Raw genomic sequence first — 13,640 nt, 5'->3', positions numbered from 1 at the left:
CTTTACCTTTTCGCAATCTCCAAGACATCGATGCAAGAGTGCAATATACATTGAATATGATCCACACATCCAACTAACAAGTAAAACCCCCCCTCAGCACCACTCAAAGCTTCTGCTCCCCACCACAACACCCCTTCTCCTTCTCCACCAGCACACTAGCCTGATTCTTCGTACTCGGCACATCAATCGCCGGATTCCGCTCAAAGAAATCACTCGGCTTGAAATGCACCTGGTAAATCTCCACCGGCATAACAGGCCAATCCTCCACCCGCGGGTTGTGCGTCAGTCCAAACACATTCCACACCACCAAATCCTCATTCTCAACCCCGTCTTTGCGGGCCGCCATATCGTGCACACCCCCCTCCTCCAACTGACTCTGCATCGTAAACCGTCCCGCGGCATACAGCTCGTCGTCCTGGTACTTGGTCACCCAGACATGGTGGTTCGTGAAGAGCGCGCGCTGCGCTTGAATGCTACCCGGTGCGGCGAGTATCTTCTGCGTGGGCAGCGGCGCGAACTTGTAACCAACGGGGTTTCCTGATTTGGGGTTCGTCTTGGACGGGTTTATTATCTTGAAGACGCGGTGGTCGAAGGGATTTGCGTCTACGCCGCCAGATTTGTCGATGACGGTTTTGCGGATCTCGTAGAAGTTGCCGGCGGGGTTTGTGGTTGCGTTGATGGGGGTCGAGTGCGATTCTTCGTATACGACGGTGTTTTTGTGGCCGTCGATTGCGGGGTCGAAACCTGTTGGGGAGTGGGTGGTTAGTTCAAGTGATTCTTGTGTGTTAGGAGAGATTGAGGATGACGTACGAGCTGCGAAGATGTGTTGGTGGTTTTGGGCGAGGACGCCGCCGGAGACTACGTTTCCGTAGTCGGATGTCTTGCCTGGGTCGATGTTTACGACGGAGACGATGCCCGTGGCGCGGACTTCGAGGGTTATGCCGCCGGCGGTGTCGAGCTTGTAGGCGAAGACGTATTCGTAGTTTGCGAGGGTGATGATGAATTGGATAACGAGTTCGCGTAGTCGGGTTACTACTGCACGGCCGGTTCGCCAGTTGGCTGATTGGGGGTTAGTCTGGTATAAGGAGGTATTGTGGGATACATACTGTGCTTCCAGCCAATACCGTTGTCTTGCTCGTGGAGACAGACTACGTTGGGATGGACCTTTGGTTCGCCATCGTTACCAACGACGACGGCGTCGAAGTACTTGATCACACCGAGGCAGTCGCAGCCCAAGGAAAGATTGTTGGCACAGTTGCCAGCGCCTCCGTCACCGAAGTCGAAAGCTTGCTTGCGGTGGAATGGTGGACGAGCATCAGCATATGGGACCGACATCTCTGAGATGCTCATCCGGTACATGATACTCCTACCATCGTACTTGACGTCGTGCAGCACAGCTCCTTCACGGGGGTTGAACGAGACTCTGAAGCTCCACTTCTGCCACTCAACCAGTGACTCGTCTGTGACGCTGAAGGAAGGTCCCTCTGGCTGTGTGATGTTGATGGGCTTCACGTCTTGTCGAAGACCACCTTGCAGTAGTTCAGGAACGTATTCTGCACCCTCGCAGTGGTCCAGAACGCGCTCGGAGTGTGTCTGGCCTGTGAGACTATCGCCCTTGCCACCAGTGGCTAGACGATCAACGCGGATGATCTTCCTGGTTTGTGCATCCATGACAGGAATCAGCGGTAAGGGGTAGGCGTAGAAGTTTGAGTCGGCGTTTCCGTTCCTCATGTCCTGGGCGAAGCATAGGCCTTGGAAGTATCTTCGGTTCTCGGCACCGATATCAAGACCACCGTATGGCCTATGATTGTTAGTAACGTGGTATACTGAAGTCGACATGGATACCTACCAAGGCTCAACGACCAACTCAAACCCATCAGGCAGCTTAATCTCAGCCATAGCTTCCTTGAACATATCACTCTCCTCACACGCTTTAACAAGGTGTTGGAATTCCCACAACGTCAAAGCAGCCTGCTTCTCCTTTCCCACAATCTCGTGCCGTACCCTTTTCCTCTGCTCAACATCAATGACAGACTCGTGGTACTCTGGTATCTTGTCTGAGCCGATGACGTCGTACTGGCACTTTGCCAACCGCGGTGGCCGCTTCGAAGCTGGTGACTGTCCTGGCTTTGCTGCATGTTCGAGCTCAAGGTACTGTTTCATGAGCTCCTTTGCTGGTTCTTGGAGGAAGATCTCTCGAAAGTCGACAACGCAGTCTTTGTGGAGGGAGAGGACGGTGTCACGCGCAACGCGTGTCTCCTCTATATTGAGGATACTGAAGGGATGAGGTGCCATGGTGTAGTGTATGCTTGAAGGAAGGAAGGCGGTATGATATTGTCTTCACCCGGAGCTGGTGTGGCGTAGATGGAGTGGAAGAGAAGTCGTCCACTCTGGAGGGACATGATCCAATTTATCTACAGACGTACACATTCTGCCGAGCCCGTATCTCTAAGCGTAGAAGCGGGGATATGAGATGATAGACGGTGATGATACGTTCGAACACGCGAAGCAGTACCGCCGTCATGCCTCTGGCGGAACGTCGCATGTACCTTCCAAGTTCGGTTAGCGCGAGATATTGATGACCATGTGCTGCACGCTCTGTCGAGCGACACACAGATACAGAAGCGTTATCTATCGAGCCCCTGCTACTCCAGGATATCTACCAGGAAGACAGTGCTATCGTGCTGTTCTTCGCGGAATGTCGCGTGTGAAGAAGTCGAATCCTCCACCGGAATTACCTCCGCTGTGGGTCACATTACTCCAGGACTGGTCTGGCTTGGGCTACCACAGGACGGAACATTGCGCAGCAGCGATAAAGGCACTGGGTCTGGGTATATCGGTGGTCGTGTTATGTAAGTCGACGATCTGGAGCACGCTGGGGAAACGGATACTAAGCTTTGTTCCGCGATGTAGTACGAGATCTATGCACTACCCACCTAGGTAGGTACAACAATAACGCACCGGCTTGGCGCGATAGCAAGACTGGAAAGGGCTCTCCAGCTTCGTTCTTACTCCGTGTACGATTGCCGCGAGGAGTCATGTTGCCGAAATGTTTGCCGTTTCGATTGCTACCTAGGTATGAAGCAATGGAAGTCGCGCGAGATCAGGCAGAATGCGAAGCCATGCAGTTGGGATTCCTTATCCAGTATTGCACAAACAGTGACAGCGTTTGCAAGATACGCCAGCCTTTGATGTGAGGCATGTGTTTGCTAGATGAATCAATGCTCAGTAACAAAGTATTTGCTAGACTTCTCTATCCATTGATTGTCAGTACGTGATTGAGAAGACGAACACACCATCTTCTAGACGCCGTTAGTGGAGACCCATATCGTTGGTGGATCACCCTCGACTCGTGCATCAAGCTATACCGCACCCAGCCTATCGAACCAGAGCCTGTTGCATAGCTCGCAGTTTTCTTTCTATTTTCATCTTAATATGAATTATCAATTTGGTCGTTTCTCCATCAAATCATCCATCTCAATGATTCACGCATCGGTGGTTTAGTGGTAAAATTAGCCGTTGCCATCCTTCACAGGACAGTTTCGGCTAGCCCCGGGTTCGATTCCCGGCCGATGCATTACATGCCTTTCTTTTTGCCATCCTACAAGTAGTATCAACGTCGTGGTGGACGCAGTATGTTTTTGAGCCGGTGGTTGAGGCGTGGCCATAAGCGAGGCTAGCAGCGGAATGCGAAGCGTGGCAGACGAGATGACAAACACTTGAAGTCTGCGAGACTGGAGGAAGTGTTTTTTGCACTTGCATCTTAATCCTACTGCATTCGCCTTTTCATGACATAGAATAAGTCGCTATCTGTTGATTACCACGTACCACACTCCAGACAACTGCATAGACTCGCCCTTGCCTCGCACTCGAATCACCCATGACATCCCATTAAACCACACTCAATCCCTCGCATTCCCCGACATAGTAGCAGCAACCGCCCCTCCAAAGACTGCACCCAACCCAATCCTCCTATTCTCCCTCTGCCCACTAACCCGCCACCGATGACTAGCCTTGGGCACCACCACCCTCTCCGGCTCCGCAAGACCCATCTGCCCTGGCGGCGCATTCCTGAGCTGCCCGTACTGCACTCTCCTATCCCCAACATCCTCAAGCACCTGATCAAAGTCGCCGTGATACGCTTTCATCTTGTCGGGCGCGATGATGGGCGCGCCGAAGGCCTGCGAAATCTCAAGTGGACCTAAAGTGACTTTGCGACCGAGTTGCCAGAAACCCCAGTAGACGGGTAGGACGAGCAGGACGGTGATGAAGGTTGCTGCGAGGGCGCCGTAGACGTAGGCGGAGGAGGTGAGGTATTCTTCTACGATGCCGGTGATTGATGTGGTGATGTTTTGACTGGCCATGCCGAGGGCTTTGCGTTTGTTTACATCAGTCGTAGGCGCACCTTTGATGTATAACGCCGTCACAAAGCTCAGTGTGTTAAGCTTGCGCAGCATCTCAATGGTAGGATCATCCCGACCGGGCTTGTTGATGTTGAACCAGCAGGCGTCCTTCATTACTTCATCGTTGTCTGAGTAAAATGTAGTTTGCGTGGAAGCACCTCGAGCACTGAGATTCCAGACATTGTCATCATAAGTGAGGTTCGCCGAGGACCCATAAAGGTTATTCATGATATAAGTCAGACTCCCGATAGTGGAAGGGTCGTCGATCCTTTCGTCGAGACTGACGGTCTTCAAGACTTTCAGTCCATCAATTTGTCTGATCCCATTGAGATTAGCTCCGATGGGCCGTGGAGCATCGGCGTTGAAGAACTTGATATGTGTGACGATGTTCTTGCCATCAAGTTCTTCTTTGCTTGGTACCATGACAGTAACTGGATACTGAACGACTGCGGGTATGATCTCGCACGTGCGTGTAGTCTTACGACCCGGGCATGAGTTGTCTCCTCCGATTCGGCTATCAACATATAGCATCTCGAGATTGATGCTGGCGTATGATTTCGTTTCGGTTGCCCATTGTGGGTTAAAATTGACATGCCATAGCGGATAGGAACCCGCTTCTTCTAAACTATAGTCAACCTGTTGGTAATCGCTTGTGCAATCGAACGCAAACCCTAGACCTTCGACAGCACCGCTGCATTCCTGGCGATATGGACATTCGAAGAAAGACGCAGTATCGTTAAGACCGTCATGCACCTTCCCATTAGCGAGCTTGCCGTTGTACGCATCCAGAACGCTGGCCCATGAAGCAAGATTCAGTCTGGTCGTGCCATCTTGTGCGGGAAAACCTCCTAGTCTTTTTGGCCAGTCTTTCTCGATCCATGCAGTCATGGTGGAATTGGCGTACTCCTTTTGCTGTGTTACGATAGTCCTCGTCGCTTTCTGAAATAGGGTGCTATCCACGACAGCAAACTTCGTCATAACTGCGGCGAGGGCGACCAGGTTGAAGTATCGACCGGAAGTAACAATTGCGTAGAAGCTGTAAGAATATGCGTGATTCTTATGTAACACGCGGAGAGAGCTGCCGCGCAAGGCTGTTCTCCACCATGCAATAGCCAGTCCGTGGCTTACCAAAGTGATCAGCCCTAGGTTTTGGATCTGGTTCGCAATGTTGAGTAAAACGTTGGGCTGAGCAGGAAAACTGTTCCATCAGTCGCGACCCGATTCAAGGTGTATCTGTCAGACTTACCTCGTAAATGGCCAGTCCTTGACGCGCTTCTTGTGCGATGACACCAAAATGACTACAGCCGTAGCAGTTGCCACGAAGATGACCACGAGTCCCGCAAAGCCGATCCATGGAAACTGATTTTTGAAGCCAGGTCTCCAGTCGATGCCGTCGATATCTGAATTATGGTCGGCATAGTCGGACTTTTCGTTGAACTCCCGCCTCGCTATGTATGGCTCTCTACTCGACTTCTTGACATCGCTGGAATGCGTTCCGCATTCCTCAGAAATGGCGTCAATGTTGAATCTGAAGTCTTCTCTCGGTGAGCCTGGAGCGGTCTTCCAGCTTTCTCGATCAGTACCAGGAGAATTGGGAGCAACAGTTGGGGATTGCCAGGCCGGTCGGATTTCGTTGTCCATGACAGCAGTCTGGCGTGGAATCGAAAGATTCCAGATGGTACAAGGGGGAAGATGTAGTAACAGATGCATCTAGAAAGCAGGGTAAGCAAGTAACAAGCAAACCTCGTGCAACAAAGGAAGCAGCAAACAAGTTCGCATCGCGTGTTACAATCCCGTTATACAGATAGATCAAGGTGGCACAGCATGCGAAGCGAGCTGACCCAATTGCGATGGCTGTAAGCCGAGAAAGGATTTGGTCTCGTTTCTTCCGACATTTCCATGGAGAGTAACCATATCCTGATACTGTAAACGTTTAAAAAACCGATATGCCGTTTGTCGCGTTGAGTTCAAGCGATAAGATTCAAAGTTGTGGTATCTGTACAAGCGGACACAAGCATGGGGATTCCGCGCGTCAGTTGTACCAATAGCGGACATTCCTATTCAGTCCTGCATATGTTCGTCGTCTTGCTCCTGCTCCTCTTTGAGATTATCCTTTCCGTCCTCGTCTTCCGGAGGCATAGAAACAGGGAACGAGAGATGTTTCCAGTCCTCGATCTGTGAAGAGTCAATATGTTAGGCGTAGCAAAAAAAGGATAATGCCTACCTCTTCAGTGATGCTCTTCAGTCTGTCGCGAATACTTTCCACCGCGTAGCTACCCAAAATCAACCGCAACGGAGGATAGCTGCAATGACCCAGTTGCCACACCAACTCTGCGCTCTTCACTGCGCTCACCGGTTGTCTGTCGTTCAGCCACTGTACCATCCGTCGCGCGTGTTGCGCGGGGCTTGTCAGTCCCGAGTAGGGCTCGCTGGGGTTCGGTTTCACGAAGAAATGACCGTAACGTTTCGGCTTCGGCGGACCTGTTCCTGGAACGGGCATCGAAGTATAGCTGGGTGGTAATATGTTGTCATCTGGCTCGTCCAATCGAACATGCCCAGGCTCGACAAGTGTGGCTTTGATGTTGAATATATCGACTTCGTACAACATCGACTCTATGAGCCCTTCCACGGCGTACTTGGTCGCACAGTACGGGCCGAGGCCAGGCACGCCAAGGGCTCCAGCCGTGGATGAGAATATGAGGTACCGACCGGAGTTTTGTGAGCGAAAGTAGGGGAGGGAGAGTTGCAAGATGTGTAGGGTTCCGAGGAAGTTTGTGGTGAATTGATTGCGCAGGTCGTACTCGTCCTGGTCCTCGCATGCTGCTATGACGCCGTAGCCGGTGCTGTTCGCTATGACATCCACCTGGCCCCAGTATTCGATGCTCTTCCTGATGACCTGATCCACTGTCTCGCGTACTCTCACGTCGCATAGTAAGCCCAAGCAGTTTCTGTTCTTCCACTTATCCATCTGTTCAGGTGTGTTCTCTTCGGTCCATCCCACCGCGGTGCATTGGTCGCCGTGCGCTAGTATCGCTCGAACAAGGGATCGTCCCATGTGACCGGTCGCTCCGAAGACCTACAGAAAGATGTTAGCTCGAGATCAAAGCCACATGCTTGATGACCTACTATCCATACTGCTCGCTTGGGCGGATTGTGCTCAGATGGTGGGTCGCAAGTTGCTGGAAGGATGAGATTGGGGTTGTGAGTTGCAGCGCCTGGCGAGAGGCTCTGACTTTGGGTATCGAAATCCATAAGAAGGTTGAAGACGCTACAATGGTATGCGATCTTGAACTGGTCCAGAGGTGGGGAGCTTGGCAACCAATCGGACTTGCAACTGCCGCTATCTCCGTCTGGTTCAGGTGAAGGGGCAACGAAGCCACGTCGCGCACTTGATATGTGTGCGCGAGTAATCCAGGGTATTTCCGTATCGCGTCGGAAGTGAGGCTTGGTGGGACTAGCACTCAAGGCATGATGAACCTCCTCTCGTCGACCAGAAAGCGGAGCCCCTCGATGACCAATTGGCTGGGAAAGGCCTGTTGCCGGTTCATGAAGTTGCTGACGAGAATGAAGAACATGATGAAGATGTCGAGGTGCATAGGCGACGTGAGGAAGAAGTGGTACGCGAGGAACAGGAAGGCCTGGGCGCGGTATCTGCTCTTGATGGATCGGATGACTCTGTTCGCCTTAATGGCAGCGGCGCGGTTGGTGGGGGTCCTAAAGGTGACGACCTTGGAGAGAAGGGGCATCCTAGGTAGAGTCGTGCCTCGTCGCGGTTCTGAGTCTGGGGAGACCTCGGGGCTGCGGAGATGGGCGTGGAGTGATTAGGAGGCTTATCGATATGGCTAGGTCGGCATCCTTCCAAGGTCCCGATGCACAATTACGTCTGTCTGCCTCTGCTCGAAATCACCATCCACACCCAACATGCAATTGTCAACGCGGTAGCAACTCTCCAGTCGCGACTATGGTCAAAGCAGTGCCCACACCCGTGGCGCTGCCCGTCACACAGGGCGGCTCGTCATCGTACAGTTGCCCATCAATTGCAGAGACCCCGCTAACTTACTACAGACTCTCCTTCACACAAGGATTCCTCCTTGGGCAGCTTTCGATTGCGATTTTGATGTTCTGCTTCATAAAGTTCTTCATCTTCGGAGAGCCACCGTCCGCCGACGACCGCGCCTTGCATCTCAACTCGCTCCGCAGAGCTCGAACCTTGGCCCACCAACAGTCGTATAAGCAACTGAGAACGCGCGCAAACTCGACGTCTCTCTCCTTACGGCATAAACCATCGAGAAGTATCATACGAAAAGGCGAGGAGAGCAGGGGAGGCCCAAGCATACAGACTATCCTCGCGAAAACGTATTACAACGTGAAGGGACACCAACCGGAGAGCTTAGACTGGTTCAATGTGCTCATTGCGCAAACAATCGCACAGCTGAGAGCCGATGCACGCCAGGACGATGCAATCCTTACTTCGCTCACCGACATCTTGAACACGGGCAGCAAGCCTGACTGGATTGGCGAGATCAGGGTGACGGAGATAGCATTGGGTGACGAGTTCCCCATCTTCAGCAACTGCCGAGTCATGCCAGCAGAAGATGGATTCTGGTATGGGCCAGGCAATACAGATGAGAAGGAGAGACTGCAAGCGCGCATGGACGTTGATCTGAGCGATGTCATTACCATCGGCGTAGAGACGACACTGAACCTGAACTGGCCCAAACCCATGTCCGCAGTCTTGCCAGTCGCGCTCGCTGTGAGCATTGTCCGATTCTCAGGGACCCTCGCCGTGTCCTTCATACCCTCCTCCTCGCCTCCACCAACCACTGCGCCCATGCCATCGCCAACATCAAACACACACCGAGGTTCCTCGCCGAGCCGTCCAGCATCCTCATCAGGCGCACCACCACACCGACCCACGACATTAGCCTTCACCTTCCTAGACGACTACCGCCTCGACCTCTCCGTGCGTTCCCTAGTCGGTTCGCGATCACGCCTCCAAGACGTACCCAAAATCGCCCAGCTCATCGAATCCCGCGTCCACGCCTGGTTCGACGAACGAGCCGTAGAACCCCGCTTCCAGCAAATCGTGCTCCCCTCACTCTGGCCCCGCAAACACAACACACGAGGCGGAGCCACCGAAGACGCCGACGCAGCCGCCGGCGACAACGAAGAAGATGAGGACGACGAAATCGCCGTCATGGAAGGAAACGGCACAGCTCCCGGCTCAACATCCTTCATCCCCAGCCCCATCGCCGAAAACGCCACCCTAGAAGAGCGCATAGAAGCAGAAGGCCAGAAAATGCGAGAGGCGGAGATCAGAGCTGGGGTTAGGAAACCCAGCGCAACAGACTCTCGTAGCCAGAGTAGGAATACCCGGGAAGACGGCATGCGGTGGCGCGGCGAGCAGAGAGACCGGCCCAAGGGGTCAGGTAGACCAAAACTGCAGAGCCGGACTACGACGGGCATTGCGGGAGCCATACCGGGCGCTTTACCGAGGTGAAGCGTGAAATGGATGTATGTGTATGATGACATGACTGAATGTATATAATACCAGTAGCGGCGGCGGTGTTGTGGAGCGAAAGCATACGTCTTGCTTTCGGCGCATCAGGTCCAAATCTATTTGATTAGGTATGGACCTGATGTGCCTGAAGCAAGACGTATGCCCAGGTACATTGACAGTATTGTGAGCTTCATATCTAGCGAAGCTCACAATACTGTCCATGTACCTGGTTCACGGGACGCATCACAATACAATCGCACAGCTGCTTATAATGACAACACAAGTTGCATCCATTGAACTTCTCCTCTCACACATCCCTCAGTGCACACCGAGTATCTGTATCCCAGCCACCCAGGCTATCATCCCTTTGTGTAGAAGTGCCATTGTCTACCACTCATGAGCAACACCCGATATAACTGTAGACATCCGATGCCCGTACGTATCCTAACACAACGCTAATCCGACAGACAATACCTCCATCCCAGCTCCTTCGGGCCAGGGAGAGAGAGAGAGAGAAAACGCCATGGGTATCTGTCTTTCTCTAGCTATGACAGGGGACAGGACAAGAAAAGAACAACGTGGATAAAATTGAATCGAAGACAACCGCACATGGGATTTGGGAAACGATGTGTAGCATGCATGAGAAAACGGCTTGATTAAGTGCGCAGGCAGATCTATTGCCAGCTGGCGGTCGGAGCGGGAGTAGGACGTTGTGGTGGCGGGGGTGCTTCATAAGAGTTGGTGGGGACATCGACGGAAGTCTGGTGTTTTGGTGCCTCTTCGGGGGCACTGTACGGTGGTGTTGGCGCGGAGAAGAAACCGTCGAGTTTGGGCAGCGCCTCTGGGTTGCCTGTTGGAAGCTGTTGGTTTGCAACGGGGACGACAGGTTGGGAGATCCCGTTCATGGTGGAAGTGGGCTCGGATGTAGGGGCTGAGGTTTCTGGAGCAGGCGCAATCTCGGGCTGTTTGGGCGCGCCTGTGTCGCCTAGTGTCGCAGCAGTAGCATCGTGGTCGACGCCATTTGCCATGGGTGCATCTTGGTCGGGAGCAGTAGAGCCATCAGTTGCGCCTTTCCGGTAACGCAGGGTGACCATGAGGCTGTGTGGTTCCTCCTCTTCATCTGATGAATCCTCCGCCGCATCCTCTTCATCATCGTCGAGCTCCATCTGATCTGGCTCTTCCTCGTCATCATCTCCACCGTCCCAAGATGTCGCATCCTCCTCATCTTCGGAATCTACTGTCCGGTTCAGTGAGCGGCCGTTGGTAGTGCCCCTGTTGGCGGCGCGGGCTGATCGGCCAGGGCCAGACTGTGGTTCCTCCGACACATCAGACCGGACGTAATCGCCAGTTGCAGGCGATGGGTGATCGGTGACTTGTCCACTGAGTAGTGTCTCGCCGTATAAGCCTGTTGCTCGAGACCGGACCTGACGGCCGCTGGCGGTGACAGTAGGACCAGAAGGCGCAGCCGGGGTGTCGCGGCCTGATTGCCGCCCTGACCGACGTACAGATGTATTGTCCGAGTCGAAATCGTCCTCTTCATCAAACGTATATCGTTGGCGCTTGCCACGGGTGCGGCCTTCGTACAGGGAGAAACCGAGTTCTGGGCGCGTGAAAGCGTCTTTGCGCTGGCGGGTGTACTCTCGTCGCTTGCGCTTCTGCATGGTTATTAGCACAAGACGATGTATAGAAGGAACGAGGACATACGTTTTCTGAAGCCTCGAATCGTGGCACAGCGTTGAGCATGCGCTCGCCGAGTGCCTTGGCCTCTTTGTGTCCGTCTACTTCCTCCAGCTTTGTCGCAAGCGCTCTTAGCTCATCGATTGAGCCAGCGACACTGATCCATTGTACGTTCTTGAGCTTGGGATCGCTCTCGCGGTAGATGCGAAAGTGGGTGTCATTCTGCCCTTCGACCAGGTAGTACCGACGCTTGTCACCATCGCGACCCCACGCTTGTACCGACAACGGGATGTTTGTGTCTTGTTTGTCCTTGGTAGTGCGAGACTTGTATGCGGTATTGATCATGACCTTGACTTGCTCGTTCTGGTTGAGGCTCCAGAGGCAGAGGGAGTGGAGGAGGGTGATCTGGGCGACAGTTAGCATCTGGCGAGATCAGGATAGACGGCGACTTACCCGTTCTTCTGCTGTCATCGTGTTGAAGTTGCGACCGCCACTGAGGGGGTTGCCAGTCCATTTGGTGGGCCATTGTGATTTTTGGGTTTGGATGGCCTCTTCGAGGGCGCGACCGTAGTGACCCTTCCTGTAGAACACACAACTTGTCAGCGTGTGCACCATACCATCCGCTCTGCAAGGCCTACGCGACCGGGAATATGGATTTGTGAAGAGTGAAGGGGTCAGACTGACTCGACAGGTTTCTTGCGATTGAGGACCAGCCCGAGCAGGGCGCATAGTAAGCCTTCGACATCGGCAGACGGCGTCTCTTCCGCGACACCCTGTTCGATGTCTTGGGGCCCTACGTGAGGCGAACCGCGAGGAAAGGCTTCGTTGAAGCGCGACCGAAACATTACAATGAACTATAGCCCATGGCATTAGCGGTGTCTGGGTGGAGGATTTATGCGCGATTGCGGTGCAACGCGGCGCGTCACGACGCGACGGACGCGTCCAACACGTACAGCAATGTCTGGATTATCCTCTGGTACGGCCTCATGCGGTGGAGAAGGCGCTCGTTTCCTTGGAGGCGGCGAGGGTGAGCGATGCTTGAAAAAGGTCAAGATTGTGCCATTCTTCTTCTTCTTTTTCTGTGGTACGGCCTTTGCAGCGCTTGCTTCCGAAACCTCGACCTCCATCTCGTCGTCGGTCGGGGGCGCAGAGGACAGCGAAGAATCGGAATCGGCCATGGTTGGTGTTGTTTGGGGGTTGATGTTGGTGGTGGTAGTTGCGGCTGCAGTTGCGGGACGAGGAGAGGAACTACGAACAGAGCACGGTTAGGCAGGCATGAGGTAATGCTACTTTCGCTAGCCCAAAGATCGACTGATTGGGTCCCTGTAATGCAGGACAATGAACACATTCATCAAGGCATCTTTGTTTGACAAAGCAAGCCCCAAAAGGTAGCAATGTCAGAGCAGCGATGGGATCAGGGCAACTTCTGTAGTATGGGAGTTTGATTCGGCTATATACGTGATGTTCGCGAAGTGCTACAGCGATATCTCAATTCGCATATAGTGAGACCACGGCCAAGGGCAGCTATCAAGCGTGCCGTCTCTTCACCACAGCTTCCACCAGAACCTCCTGCTCACAAGTCTGACCGTATGTCTGCATCTCGCCCAACTCGTAATGCTGTTGTTAAGAAAGTCAGCGGCTTATAAGTATCCTACCGTTGTTTCTTGATGTTCTGTTCCGGGCCCAGAAGGGGGTCGAGGGCACTTGTTTAAGACATGATTCGAGACGCGCAATCACAGTTCGGGGTGCAGGTGTACCGGCGATGTTAAGTTGTGTCAGGCTTTCGTTCCTTGAATGCGCTCCACTGCGCAATGGCGGTTTTCATGTTTAGGGCGATTGTGCTGATGTGGCCGGTAGGTCCCTTCGAAAGCGCTGATCGGGCGGGGGAACGCTCGACAAGTGGACATGCCAAAGTCGCGACCAAAGCGCGAGACCTTCCACAGATGCCCTGGTGTTGCTCACAAGCATAGGTCAGCCTCTGCCCATTCGGTCCTCCTCTTGACTTGTATAGGCGTCACAACAGATGTCAAGTAGATGAAAGGACGGCGGCACCGGGTAAT

At 53.4% G+C, this 13,640-nt stretch overlaps 5 protein-coding genes and 1 non-coding gene across 6 annotated transcripts; 2 read left to right on the top strand and 4 right to left on the bottom strand.

Annotated features, from left to right (window-relative positions):
- Positions 1–103: 103 nt before the first annotated feature.
- Positions 104–2,295, bottom strand: J4E79_008554 (uncharacterized protein; the record flags this gene model as incomplete). The annotated part of the gene is made up of 4 exons (XM_049357409.1): positions 104–744; positions 811–1,059; positions 1,107–1,801; positions 1,850–2,295. 4 exons carry the CDS (start codon positions 2,293–2,295, stop codon positions 104–106), a joined length of 2,031 nt encoding a protein of 676 aa, XP_049208307.1.
- Positions 2,296–3,489: 1,194 nt separating this feature from the next.
- Positions 3,490–3,577, top strand: J4E79_008553. The gene has a single exon. It is a non-coding gene; the product is annotated as a tRNA-Gly (tRNA).
- A 325-nt stretch (positions 3,578–3,902) lies between these two features.
- Positions 3,903–6,044, bottom strand: J4E79_008552 (uncharacterized protein; the record flags this gene model as incomplete). The annotated part of the gene is made up of 2 exons (XM_049357408.1): positions 3,903–5,439; positions 5,650–6,044. 2 exons carry the CDS (start codon positions 6,042–6,044, stop codon positions 3,903–3,905), a joined length of 1,932 nt encoding a protein of 643 aa, XP_049208306.1.
- Positions 6,045–6,464: 420 nt separating this feature from the next.
- On the bottom strand, positions 6,465–8,149 carry J4E79_008551 (uncharacterized protein; the record flags this gene model as incomplete). Its single annotated transcript, XM_049357407.1, has 4 exons — positions 6,465–6,578; positions 6,628–7,479; positions 7,530–7,737; positions 7,881–8,149. The coding sequence occupies 4 exons, from the start codon at positions 8,147–8,149 to the stop codon at positions 6,465–6,467; spliced, it is 1,443 nt and encodes a 480-aa protein (XP_049208305.1).
- A 215-nt stretch (positions 8,150–8,364) lies between these two features.
- MMM1 (ERMES complex subunit mmm1) lies at positions 8,365–9,903 on the top strand (the record flags this gene model as incomplete). Its single annotated transcript, XM_049357406.1, has 2 exons — positions 8,365–8,423; positions 8,469–9,903. 2 exons carry the CDS (start codon positions 8,365–8,367, stop codon positions 9,901–9,903), a joined length of 1,494 nt encoding a protein of 497 aa, XP_049208304.1.
- A 674-nt stretch (positions 9,904–10,577) lies between these two features.
- On the bottom strand, positions 10,578–12,758 carry J4E79_008549 (uncharacterized protein; the record flags this gene model as incomplete). Its single annotated transcript, XM_049357405.1, has 5 exons — positions 10,578–11,558; positions 11,608–11,985; positions 12,034–12,175; positions 12,265–12,434; positions 12,534–12,758. The coding sequence occupies 5 exons, from the start codon at positions 12,756–12,758 to the stop codon at positions 10,578–10,580; spliced, it is 1,896 nt and encodes a 631-aa protein (XP_049208303.1).
- Positions 12,759–13,640: the final 882 nt, after the last annotated feature.

This window comes from Alternaria viburni, assembly GCF_023758015.1.
Source record: "Alternaria viburni strain BMP 2772 chromosome Unknown scaffold_20, whole genome shotgun sequence".
In the NCBI taxonomy this organism is placed as follows: Eukaryota; Fungi; Ascomycota; class Dothideomycetes; order Pleosporales; family Pleosporaceae; genus Alternaria; species Alternaria viburni.
Note: the sequence above shows the minus strand (reverse complement) of the source record. Positions and strands in the feature narration are given on the sequence as shown.